The sequence below is a fragment of the Notamacropus eugenii genome, chromosome 1, assembly GCF_028372415.1.
Source record: "Notamacropus eugenii isolate mMacEug1 chromosome 1, mMacEug1.pri_v2, whole genome shotgun sequence".
NCBI classification, from domain to species: domain Eukaryota; kingdom Metazoa; phylum Chordata; class Mammalia; order Diprotodontia; family Macropodidae; genus Notamacropus; species Notamacropus eugenii.
This window is the reverse complement of record NC_092872.1, coordinates 519,784,724-519,797,771: the sequence shown is the minus strand read 5'-3', so window position 1 is coordinate 519,797,771 and position 13,048 is coordinate 519,784,724. Positions and strand designations below refer to the sequence as shown.

The 13,048-nt window shown below is 42.4% G+C and overlaps 1 protein-coding gene across 16 annotated transcripts in view; it reads right to left on the bottom strand.

Annotated features, from left to right (window-relative positions):
- Window positions 1-13,048, bottom strand: part of ZMYND8 (zinc finger MYND-type containing 8) — a 110,398-nt gene that overhangs the window by 7,567 nt on the left and 89,783 nt on the right. For 11 of the 16 annotated variants that reach the window (XM_072633640.1, XM_072633642.1, XM_072633648.1 and 8 more), the window contains 6 exons: window positions 9,520-9,903; window positions 8,198-8,388; window positions 5,128-5,208; window positions 4,491-4,569; window positions 3,227-3,466; window positions 1,702-1,856 (listed from right to left, as the gene is read on the bottom strand). In XM_072633640.1, the coding sequence (XP_072489741.1) occupies window positions 1,702-1,856; window positions 3,227-3,466; window positions 4,491-4,569; window positions 5,128-5,208; window positions 8,198-8,388; window positions 9,520-9,903 (1,130 nt within the window). The remainder of the gene's footprint in view (window positions 1-1,701; window positions 1,857-3,226; window positions 3,467-4,490; window positions 4,570-5,127; window positions 5,209-8,197; window positions 8,389-9,519; window positions 9,904-13,048) is intronic. The other 5 variants (XM_072633650.1, XM_072633652.1, XM_072633647.1 and 2 more) reach the window with 1 other exon arrangement.

Genomic DNA, 13,048 nt, shown 5'->3' with positions numbered 1-13,048 from the left:
TAAATTTGAAAGTTCTCCCTTTCCTGACCTGAGAGGGGTCTATAGTGACCTCTCCCTGTTCTGAGGTCCTACAGCCTATGTGTCCACACAGATCACTGTACCCTATAGCGTATAAGGAGGAATGCTACAGCAGGGATGCCTATGAACTGAAAGGAAACAGAAGCCAAGCAGAAATTCATAATGCATGGCTAGGAAATATGATGAACTTAGAGAGACCAATGGTTATCACTGGAACTTGATGGGATAGGACCCTGGCTAAAGTATATCTGGAAGGAAATTCCAAAAGAACAGGAGAGGTTTCTGAAAAGAGGGGCAGGGAGAAGAAGAGTAGGGAGAAACAGTATTATATATAAAGAACATATACAGGGGAGGAGATACCAACAGTGGAGAGCAGATCAACAGAGGCAGAAACCACAGACCTCTAGGGCTTATTCGTTATCTCTTCATGGTCACGATGATCATTAGATCATTAATGATCATTAGATGATCATTAGCCATTAAAGGCTCCCCCTCCTCATATTCCCCCACAGGGATTATTCCTGTGGATTGATGGAGATGAAAGCAGCTGTTCATGGCTGGGGGCTATGCCTAGAACTCTGATCACTGATGGCCAACTTTTTTCCACCCACCAGGGAGGAACTAGGGAGAAAGGACAGCTGGAAGTTGAGATGTCAAGCAGAAGCCTCAGAGCCCTGGAACAGCGGGAAACTGGTCCTGAATGGGAGATGTTCTTCTCTGATTTCTTTCCAGCTGACCCAAAGCAGACAAAGTTTAGGAAACATGAAGATCTATAAAAGACTAGATAAAGCTGGAAGGGGTTTTGCAAAGATCCATCTAGTTCAGATTCCTCGTTTGACAAGTGAGTTGGCAAGAGATGCAGAGAGACTGACCTACCCAAGATTACACAGAGTAAGCCTCAGAAGTGGGATCCAGACTCTCCACTACTGTTCAAAAATTATTAAAATTTAAAAAAGCAGGAATTTCAGGATTATAGATTTAGAGCCAGAAGGAACCTCAGATGATACCTAGTCCACCCTGTCATTTTACTGATGAAGAAACAAAGACCTGGGAAGATTAAGACATTTGCCCATGGTCACACAGACCATCAGCATCCAAGATAAAAGCTGAACCTTTGGAGAGGGACAAAAAAAAAAATCCCTTTTTTTTTTTTTAAATTTCCCTAAACCTTGTGGTGGGATTCAGCAAAGCCTTCCTACAGTAGGCAGCTGAAGAAGTAGGAAAAACACTGGACTAAGGGGTCAAACAGAACCTGGATTTAGTCTCTGCTCTGTTCCTAACCAACCAGGTAGGCTTCAACTGCCTCTTCTCTGAAACGAGGGGAGCTAGACTAGATGACCCCAAAGGTCTCTCCTAGATGTGACATTATACAAGTCTAATTTCCACATATCCCCATGGGATGGCAGGAGATGGGACCCAAAAGCACAGGGAGTAAACTCCTGAGCAGAGTACTTGGCTTCCCATGAAAAATCCTAGCCATGGAGAGGCATCAAGTGGGCCACCCACAAAGTGGCCAATAAGGCTCAGGAACTCACAACTAATCAATTAGCAGGAGGCCTGAGTCTTAAAAGAGTAGATCAGTAACATTCAAAGCTTCCTAAATAGCCAAGCCAATGGGACCCCATAGACCTGCTTATCCTAAGAAAAGGACTGAGTCACAAGCTGGACGATCAGAATACTCACCGTGACGTTCTCCCTGCTCTTGTCAGCTGGACTCTCCTTTTCTTTCGAGGCACTGGCTGTGTCTGTCTGGGGGGTCTGCGCACTTGAGCTGGGCTGGGCAGATTTATTTGTTTCCGTACTGACCTCAGGATCTGTTTCTTGCTGGGTTGCCGTAGCTAAAATGTTAAATTGCATCATTAAGTAATATGCGACTTTTTTATATTTACTCAATTTCATTTGTGAGTTGCAACTTTGGAACTGAAGGGACCGTTCTGAGAGGTGCTCTAGAACCTTGACCATCTCCCCAAAAAACCAGCACATCAGAAGGGAAATGCCCAAAGAGAGCAATTTCAAAAGTGCTACCATTCCACATGTGCAGAAAGTTTAGAGGAGGCCCCAAAACAAATTAGAAAATGAGGTCTTCCAGGGAAAAGCTTAGGGACAAATCTAATTAGAACACACAAAGAAGCCATGGTTGAAGGAGTCTGTCGCCATGTGCAGAGATAACAAAGGCGATGACTGAAGCTACATCGTTTCTCAGCGGCTAGACTATTCTATTTCTATACCTCTTGACAGTTCAACCTGCTTTCCCACTCATTATCTCACTGGATCAACCCAAGAGCCCTAGGAAGGAGATAGGGAAAAGGATGGTATTTCCATTTTACAGATGAGGACACTGAGGCTCAGAAGGTTTAGTGTGACTTGCACACTGATAAATGGTAACTGGAATTACAACAGTAATTACAACAATAAAAAGTAACAACAAGTCATCTTCTGGCTCTAATGATCTTTAAACTTGAAGAACAGAAATTTAAGTTCTCATTGCCTACAGTTAACAGCAATATTGTAAATGACGCAACTCTGAAAGACGTGGGAACTCTGATGAATGCCGTGACCAATCACAATTCCAAAGGACTCATGTGAACATGCTGTCCACCAACAGACAGACAGACCATAGAGTCAAAATGTATATTATGACATTTCTTCTTTTTTTTGCCTTTTCTTTTTATTGGAATGTGGCTAACACAGGAGTTTGCGTGATTATATGTATTTGTAATAGGTTTTGTTTTTCTTGCCTTCTCAATGGATGGGGAAGGAGAAGAGAGAAGAAGAGAAAGAATTTGGAACTGAAAATAAAATAAAAAAGAAATTTAAGTTCTCTATAAAAGGAGATTTAAGGCTAAAAGGGCTATTTGACATAGGAATACATCACCTAGGTAGACTGTGAAATATTCTTCCCTCAGGTTAGAGGCTAGAAGAGGGCTAAACCAGATTTGTTTTGAAACATCTGAGTATGATCCAGTAGGAGGTGCAGGAAAGGGTTCAAATTCATCTCTTATAATATTAACTTGAACACCATGACAGGGACTCCATGCTTATTTCTGGCACAAAAGGATTCCAAACATGATTCCTTGTTTCCCAAGGGCAATGTCAGGGTCTTCATGATTCTATGCTGGCCTTCTGCCCACTATGGGAAGTCCCTGAGCGCTGATGACTTTTGCAGCCCCAGGAGACTCTGAATGGGGGATCCAGTAGAGTGAGTTACCTGACTGTGTACACGACTTCATGTGCTCAGGCCAGTGGGCCTGCTGGCACGGGTAATCGCAATAGCTAGTGTTCCAACAGCAGTAGAAAATAGCTTCTTTTTTGCAGTTTGCGCACCACTGCTTCTTCTTGGTCTCATCCACGGCCTGCTGCTTCTCCAGTTCCAACTGCTTCTTGACCTCGGTGATCAGGCGGTCACGCTCCTGCTCCAGGCTCTGCCGCATCTCAGCCATGGTCAGTTCTGTTCGGGACATTGAGAAATCATCTTGTCTTTACCTCTTATCTACACGGGGGGACCAGGGTTTATTAACACGAGCTCACAATCACAGAGGACTTTAAAATTCACAGTCTGGGATTTCATTGGTCTAAGAACTCCCAGATGAGGCAGTTCTTCTACCAATGCACATGGGCATCTTCTCTGCACCTTATGGTCTTCAAAGTTTTCCTAGAGCACTGAGAGGTTAAGAAAATTGCCCCAGGTCTCTCAGCCAATGAGGTCAACTCCCTCCACTATATACAAATGCCTCTTTGAGGAAGAGACAACAAGGTGAATGAGCACTTTGAAAAGATGATGGCCTATATTTTCCTTTCAGGTAAGCCCCTATAGTCTTTGACTATGTATTAGATGCTATATTCTAGGACCTAGAAAAATCAGAGTACTAGAGTAGAAAAGCCTGGGAGAACATCTAGACTTCATTTTACAGATGAGTAAACTGAGGTCCAGAGAAATAAAATGCTTGCCCAAGGCACATATTGCATTGATAATAAAACCAAGATTAGAACTCAGGTTTCCTACCTCACCAAGGAAAAGGTGGCAAAAGTAACAGTAATCGCAGTAATCCCTCACCCTCTGCATCATGAGGCCATCAATATGCAATACAGAATGCCAGGTAGAACCAATGGAAAACGCAGCATTATCGAACTCTAGTCTAGGAATCCGCAAAGTAGGGGCACCTCATCAATAGGGCTGAGCAGAGATTCGAAGCCATTCAGAGCTTGACTAGTTAAAAATTCCAACTTTTAAAAACTGAGGAAATGCAAGAGGACTCTGCCAGAACCTACTTTCCCTCTGTTTTGGGGGGTTTTTTTGGTGAAGAAGATATCCAGAAACATGTCCCTCCCATACGTAGCTGAAATTAAAAGCAGTCATGCCCTCACTCTTCCGGTCTTCATTTGGGGCCAAGGCACATGGGTGTGGATACAAGCCCACCCACTTCAACCCTTTTCCCTGCCAAGGCTTAGAACCATCACAAATGGAGGGATACCCAAATTGTGCTTCATTTCTGAAAGTTCCTGCTGATGGAGCCACTGGAGTTTCTCAATCTCGATCCTCAAACGTCGAATCTGAAGCATAAAGGGACAGACAGAGGTTGGACAGGCCAAACTTTGGGACCGTGTAGATAGTTTACAAAATAAAGGCTCCAAGGCAAGCACCATGCCCTCCTTACCTCACATGCAAGGACCTATCAAAAATCCCAACCTCGAGGGCTTTACACCTCAATACAAACCCACTGGACCCCAACGCTGTTAAAAAGTCAACATTACACACATCCAGGCTCATTAAACAGACTCACAGCAGCATCACTCTGCTCTACTTGAAACCAGAGCAAGTGATCAACTTTCAACCTTCTGAAAACTGACTGGAGATGAGGTCACTGCATAAAGTGGGGTCCTTCAGCACCCACCCTCCACATGGGAATACAGGGGAACAAAGCAACCTCCAGCTATGTGCAAGGCTGATGGAGACTCCCCACCCCCACATTCCCCTGGAGGGAAGCTTTCAATACCTCTTGAACAAGACAGAGAAATTTTTCACAGCAAACTTCCCTGGCTCCCTTTTATAGGAACCAAGGCACATAGTTTTTCTGTTAATAAATAAGAAATCAACAAATCTCAACGGACCTCAGCAATTGTACTTCCCGTGGTACTCTTAGACAGGTCATTATATATTTCTGTCATTGTGCCTTTGATGGCATCCATCATCTAAAAGACAAAACCAAAAATACGTGTGAGGCAGGATGAGATGTTTCATCAGAATAGCTGGCTGACATTTACAGGTCACAAGAGTGTAACTTCCAGTTCTGAAGCCTGAGGTGAAAAGGTAAAAAGGCACCCTCAAATCAACTTTTTAGGACAAATTCAACAGGGGAGAGGACCTAAGACTTTGGAACACAAGGCCCTGGAGTGGGAGATCCCAGCTAGTTAGCATTTATAGGGTACTCTAAAATTTACAAAGCCCTTTACATGTTATCTCATGTGATCTGCACAACAAGGCAGGTTCTATTATTATCCCCATTTTAAAGATAGGCTGAATTTAAGGCACTTGTCCAGGTAACATAGCCACTCAGTTCAGATTTAGAGTTAGGTGTTCCTGACCCTAACCAGGGCTCTATCCACTACACCACCTCACTTGCAGCTATTATGTGGGAGGTCGATAGGAGCTGAGAGGCACCAGAGTAGGCAGGAGTTCTCCAGTAGGCTGGAGGGAAGAAGTATGCCTTCTGGTAGCTTTAATTTTAACAATTTATTCTTGCTAACGACACACCTAAGCTCAGTTGTTTCCACTCAGAGTAGAAACATCACCAGCACTTTCTAAACTTTAGCACCTCAAGGACAAAGGTCCTATCACTCCACCCTAGTTATGGCTGTGCACACAGCTACTAGGTCTCCTAGAAAGGAGCTCAAGCCCTAACTCCCAGAGAGTAGTTTGTTTTTTTAAGAGTATGCCCAGGAAAGAAACAGTGAAAAAAGCAGCATCAGCAGCATGGTCTCTCCCAAGGGAAGGCTGATTATGGAAGAAGTGAAAGGACATGGGAGTAGTGACAACTCTCCACCCTGCCCAATCCCAGGGGAGGGGGCGGATGGCCAGAAGCGCAATTCAAGTCTCTAACCAAAGTCCTAGGTTCCAGCTTTTAACTTTACTCTGTATTTTCCAATCTGCTGCTTCTGTATATAAAAGTCAATTTTCCACAGACAAATGAAAGTTTTCAGAAAAATTCTACTTAATTAACCTCAAATTCACCCCAAAACAAGGGTGAGAGATGGGGAGAACAAAATGTCTGTCTCACTGTCGAGACAACATGGAGATTTCAATTCCCAGCTTACACCACTGTCCCACTGGGGGACCTGCCAGGAAAAACAACCTCTTGTATTTTGCAAGCATTTTACAATCATTCTTTATTAGTCTACACTGAGATTTTACTACTAATGCTGTCAATTTTTTAAAATTAAAACTAAAATTCTTTACGAGAAAATGTTAAAAAGTTTAAGAAATCTGATACACTCTATGCTAACGATTACATTCCATTTCAGAGAAATCATTGCTTCATCTCCTTAGACACATTAGTATTTCCAAATTTAATAAGGAATTCCATAGTAATGAAGAATTATCCTTCAGCCAAAATACACACATCTCAATCTTAGATTCCTGTCTCCTTGGAGACAAATAAAAAGTTTAACCCAACCCCCATAGAAGCAACCATCAAGACCATAAAAGTAACTTAAAGGTCGCTGAGGTCAGCTCCTGCATTTTACAGATGAGGAAACTGAGGCCCAAGGAGGCGGTTAAGTGACTTACCCAACATTGGAGGAAGGCTAAGAGAGCTGGGTGACCCAGTGGAGAGAGCACAGGTAAAAGGCACAAAGACCTGAGTTCAAATGTACTCTCAAACATCTACTAGCTGCGTGACCCTTGCCTGGCTGGCGTCAGTTTCCTCTTCTACAATTGGAGGATAATAATAGCATCGACCGCCCAGGGTTGTCGTGAAGACCAAATGAGATACAATTGTAACGTGCACAGCACAACGCATGACACGGAATAAGAACAAACGTTAGCTGCTATGGCTGCTGTCGTTAGTGTTATAACATCGGAACCAGGATCTGAACCCAAGTCCCCAAACTCCAAAGCCAGTGCCCTTTTCTCAATACCACAATGCCTCCCAAATGAGAGAAAAGCTTCTCCCCAAAATGGTTTTTCTTATCTGGCAGCAGGATGGCGAAAATCACATACCCCAGGAAAAATCAGGAAACCCATGGTTTGAGTGCCAAGGTCTGCCACAGACTGCCTTACCAATCTTGGGTAAATCACATCCCCTCTTTGGGCCCAAACTGGAGATGAGACTAGAGGAGGCTTTGAAGTTCCTGTCAGCTCCCACATTTCACAAGGAGTGCCAACTTTGATATATGAGTATAAAACACACGCCCTCACTGCAGAAGAGATAGAGACGAGCAGGGCTCACTGTCCTCAGACATAACTGACTACATTTGTTTGGCACCATAGGGCCAAAGGCCGTATCACTCCACCCTAGGTACACTACAGACGCACAGCTACTAGGCCTTCTCCTGGAAAGGAGTTCAATACCTAACTCTCAAAAAGTACTTTATTCTTAGCCGAACTAAGAATAAAGTGTAATTCCTGAAAACATGTAACTCACCAAGAAAAAAATGGACAGACTAGACAAAGCAAGCATTTGCAATATAATGTGATTCAGCTTCCATATATCCAAATGTGAATTCACAGACCCTGGGGGAAAGCCAAAGTGTACAGCTCCTTCCTTTGCTGGGCACTTGGCAAAAGAAGCAATGAAAACTCATTGTTAGGTAAGGGGAAGAGAAACATTCTCCCCCTCCTCCTTTTCTGTATATTAAAAAATAAATAATCAGTCCACATTTTCAGTGACATAAGAAAACTCATAACAGATGTCATGTGATTTCCACATTCTAACAACCTCTGCTCTAGAAACCATTCTAGTACTGGCAAATGTGCAATACATTAAATAATTTCAACTTTGCTGTCATCTCACGATAACCAATGATATGAAGAATGAAGAGACTGTGTTATCTTCTCCAAATTCTCAGCCAAGCCTCATAAAACCTAGAGTTTAAGACTCAAAATCATCTTGCTTTAAAAGCATGGCCCTTGAGGTCCTACCAACAGGCCTTTGCCTTTACAGCCAAATTTTCCAGAGCTTACCTTGCCAGTGTACTTGGCAATATCAGCAGCCACATCTGCCGAGGCCGTGGCAATGGGCAAGTCAGAGTTGAGGGAAGATGACAAGGTGCCTGAGGATCCTGAGCTGGTGACCATGGAGACTGGCTGGGTACTTGTCACTAGAGTGATGGTAGAGGTCGAGGTGCTCTGAGTGATTTCCTTTTGCTGGACAGCTAGGGAAGTAAAGGCTCCCATTACCTTATCATCTTGTGGGGATTCATTACAAAATATAAGTTGTAGATGAAAATGCTGAGATTAACTTCTGACCTATATATCTGTTCCCTACAGGATCAAAGCAAACTTTCTGGGACAGCATTTCTTAACCTTGGTTCTTTAACCACATATTTGCTTCTTCAATGTTTTGATATGTATGTTTTGATATAACTGTGCAATCCTTATGTATTTTACACATTTAAAAACATGCAGAGTACGAGTCCTTCAGTGCTTAGCCAGGCTAACACAAAAAATGTTAAGAATCCCTCTTCTAGGAATCAAGACTGTCACTCCTTAAATACATCCACACTCTAGCTAGCTCCAGAAGAGTTGGAGGCAAATGGTGGGTATGAAGCTAAAACCAAAAGATCATAGATTGAGGATTGGGCGTGTTTCCATTCTCAGTTCTGTTCCCAGCAGACAAATGGCACCTTTCTCTCCTATGTCCTCTTAACACCGAAGTTCTGAGACCATGCCTTCGCTGCCTAAAATCTTTTAAAGTCATTCTGTCTGGGGAGGGGGGTACCAGGTGGCTCAGATTACTTTGGGAGTATATACATGAAATTGACAAACTCAAGTCCCCAGCATACATGGAACCAAAGACAATTTTCTTGTTCACTTTATGGGATCTGCATTAACTCAGTTCAGCAGCACGCAAAAACAAAACAAAACAAAAAAAGAAACACAAAAAAACCCTACATGTCTGGCTTATTGGTTACAGATGAGTGCCAACCAGGAGCTAGATTTTAATGTGTTTGTTTTGTCTCAAATCAACTCTAGGCTGGACCTGTAAAAAGATGGGGGACTGGAGATATGCAAACGGGATTGACTCTGCTGCTAATTTGGTAACTTCCACAGATGGCTTCTCCAAACTGGCTAACAATGCATTTCTATTAAAACATACTTTGCTACCAGCTTATCACACTGTATAATTTCGTCAACAAGGCAAAGGAAATGAAGAATGCTTTCGGCATGGCATGATCTGAAAATAAATGTGTAATGGGAACTAAAAATAGTAAGGATGCTACTCCTAAAAATAAATGATGGGATGGAGTTGGGCTCCACTGAGAATGGAGGGAGGGGCAAGATACCTTTCACAGCCTGTCTGGTCTGATATCTTGTCCCTTGGGAGGACTGGGGCTGCTGTTGCTGGCCTTGGTGACTCTGCTGTTGCTGCTGCTGACGCTGGACCTTCTGCATGTGCCATTTCTGAGAAGACGTTTGAAACTTACTTGAAGAATTCCACACGACCCGCTGCACAGCTGGCGCAGTTTCCTTAGGTAGCAGCGGCCTCTGCTTTTTCACAGGGCTCCCGGTGGCCGCTGGGGGGGCAGCGATGGCGGGGGCAGCGATGGTGGTGGCGGCTGTGGCGACACCTGCTGGGGAGGTTTGGGCCGCTGACCGGGTGAGGACAGGTGTTTCAGGGGGAGGATGGCTGCTGCTGGCACTAGAGGGTGGTGGGGCTTTACCTACAGCTAAAGGCACAGGGGAAAAAAGGTATTTGACTTCTGCTCGTATAACAATGGAGGAAAACACCCATATAGATTTGTTTCAAGAATCATATGAGATACCATGTGTAAACTGCTTTGCAAACTTTAAAGCAGTATACATAAAGAGTCAGCTATTACTGTCAAGGAAAGGTGATGAAAAGAATAATGACTTAACACTGAAATATGTTAGATAATGTATAATATAGAGATAATATTCTATATGCTATACAAATTATATATCTTATTTAGACCATAATATAACATCATGGTACATATTATGATAGGTTATGTTACCCATATAAGACATATATATGTGCATTATACATGTATATAAGTATACATTATGTATTTGTGTGTAATATTACGTATTACATATAATCAGCTATATTCATGCAATATATAATTTATATATACTGTTATAATAATGTCATTGACATATAATATTGGCCAAAGCATTTTACATAAATATTCTTTTACTACCTACCCACAAACAACCCAGCTCAGAAAAGCAGCACAGGTATTATTACATTTTACAGATAAGAGAACTGGCCTCTTGGAGAAGTGAAAGGACTCGCTTCTGGCCACAAGGCTAGTAATTGCCTGGCGCAGGACAGGAGTCCAAGTCCAGCCTCAATGATACTCCAGCGTAGTTGTGAGGACCAGAGGAACCAAATGTTTGCTGGTATGGTACCCAAACACATCCAGCTATATCTGTGACATTTTTCCAACCTACTCTGTTCAGTGGAATGGGAACAGACTTTCTGAGCCCATTGAAGGTTTTCTTGACAAAGATACTGGAGGGGTTTGTCATTTCCTTCTCCAGCTCATTTGACAAATGAGAAAATGAGGCCAACAGGGTCAAGTGATTTCCTCACCATCACCCAGACAGGCCAAATCTGAATTCAGGTCCTCCGGACTCCAGAGTTGGCACTCTTATCTACCCACTGTGCCGCCTAGCTGCCCTCAACCAACATATACTCATTACCAAGTATATTAGGCAACATGTGAGATATAAAGAAAACTACAATATGATCCCTGCCATGAAGGAGAATAGTACAGCGGAAAAAGGAACCAAGTGTAGGGTTAGAGGACTTGGGTTCGAATCCTACTTCTGATGCTTCTTGCCTGTGCCATCTTAAGCAATTCACTTATCTTCCCTTTCCCTCAGTTTCCTAACCTGGAAGATGGGGGGAGATGGACGGACTCCCTTCCCTCTGACGTTACCTTCCATGTATACATCTTGCACATACATAGTTATTTGCATTCTGTCTCCCCCCACATTGGAATGAGAACTCCCTGGGGCTCTATTTGACTTTCTTTGTATCCCCAGTACTTAGCACACAGTAGATGCTTAATAAATGCTTGCTGGTTGATTAAATGACTAGATGACCTCTGAGGTTCTTTGCAGCCCTCGACCTATAATCACAAGCCTGTAGTCTAGAGGAGGGATAAGACAAAAATAAAAGGCAAAAGGATCACAAAGAGATGCCTCAAAGAGAGCTCAGGGGGTTTGGAAAGAGTCCTTTCCACCTAGGGCTCCAGAAGGACTGGGGGAATGCACACAGCACAGCAGCCTGAACCCAGGCTCTGTTGGGGGGAGATTCCCAAGTGCAAAGATGAGGTCAAGAGCAAGGGAGCACGAGCCTAGCCTGGAGGGAGGACAGGGTTAAAGAAACTGTGGCAACCAGATCTAAGTGACATGCTCAGGGTCATACAGCTAGGATTCGAGGCCAAATTTGAACTCAGTTCTTCCTAACTCCAGGACCAGCCCTCTGTGCACTATGGCATCATCTTGTCCCAAGGAAAGCAACATCTCCTCAAAGGTAGAGCTATTCATGGGCAAGAATGTACAAGGTTCTGTCCTTAGGCTACAACTAACCCTCTGTTTCCCTCTTACTCTACAGTATCTGAAGCATCTGTTGGCATCCAGAACACGGTGAGATTTTAACCAATTAAACCGGGGTGGGGGGAAGGACTGGATAAGAATCCCAACTCTTCTATTTACTACTTAGGTGTCCTCAGGCAAGTTATCTAGGCCTCAGTTTGTTCATCTGTGAAATGGGGGAGCAGGGTTAGATAAGAGGATCCATCTGCAAGATCCCTCCCAGGCTCAGATCTAGGAGAGTATTAATTACCACTATTATTATTTATTGTTATTATTTAATTAGAACTCTTAAATGACACTATTATTCCTAAAAAGATGGGTTTGGGGCCCCTGAAAACTACTGTAGGGCTCATGAAATTGTGCTTTTTTTATAATTATACATATGTATACTTATATATAAATATATATACATAATTATATATAAATATGATTTCTATATAATTTTATAATTGCTTTTATTTTTAACTTTTATTTTTATTTTATATTTTATTTTATTTGTTTTTATTTGTTTTTGTTTTTTTTTTTTAAATTTTTAACTTTTATTTTTAACTACCACCACCAGTACTACTGACTACTCTTGGCAACTAGGCAGCACCATAGAAAGAGCACTGTGCTTAGAATCAGGAAGACTTCTCTTTCTGAGTTCAAATCCAGCCTCAGACACTGCCTAGCTGTGTGACCCTGGGCAAGTCAGTTAACCCTGTTTGCCTCAGTTTCCTCATCTGTAAAATGAGTTAGAGAAGGAAATAGCAAACAGCTCCAGAATCTTTGCCAAGAAAATCCCAGATGGGGTCAAAGAGAGTTTGGAGAAAACTTAAAAATTAACAACATTAATATTATTATTATTTAATTAGAACTTTTAAATGACAATATCACTTTTAAGTAGACAGTTTTGGAGCCCCTGAAAGTAAGTATAGGGTTCTGAAATTGTGCTTGTAATTTCTCTCATTTTTAAAAGCCAGTAATTAACCATTAGTGCTCTAAATAGCAAAATTCCAAAGTTGCATATTCAAGGTACAATATCATAAACTGTCATACCTGCAAAGCAATTAGAAAAAAACCAGTAAGGCCCCAAACAGCAGTACTCCTGCAAAACTGACAATCGGGGGAGACAAAGACCACCCAAGGCCACCACAAAGCCTGAATTCATGCACTTTTCTAGAAACACTGAAATAAGATTTCCCAAAAGAACAAAAATGTGATTAAATCTTTATGACATTAAATTACTTAATAAAAAAAATATGC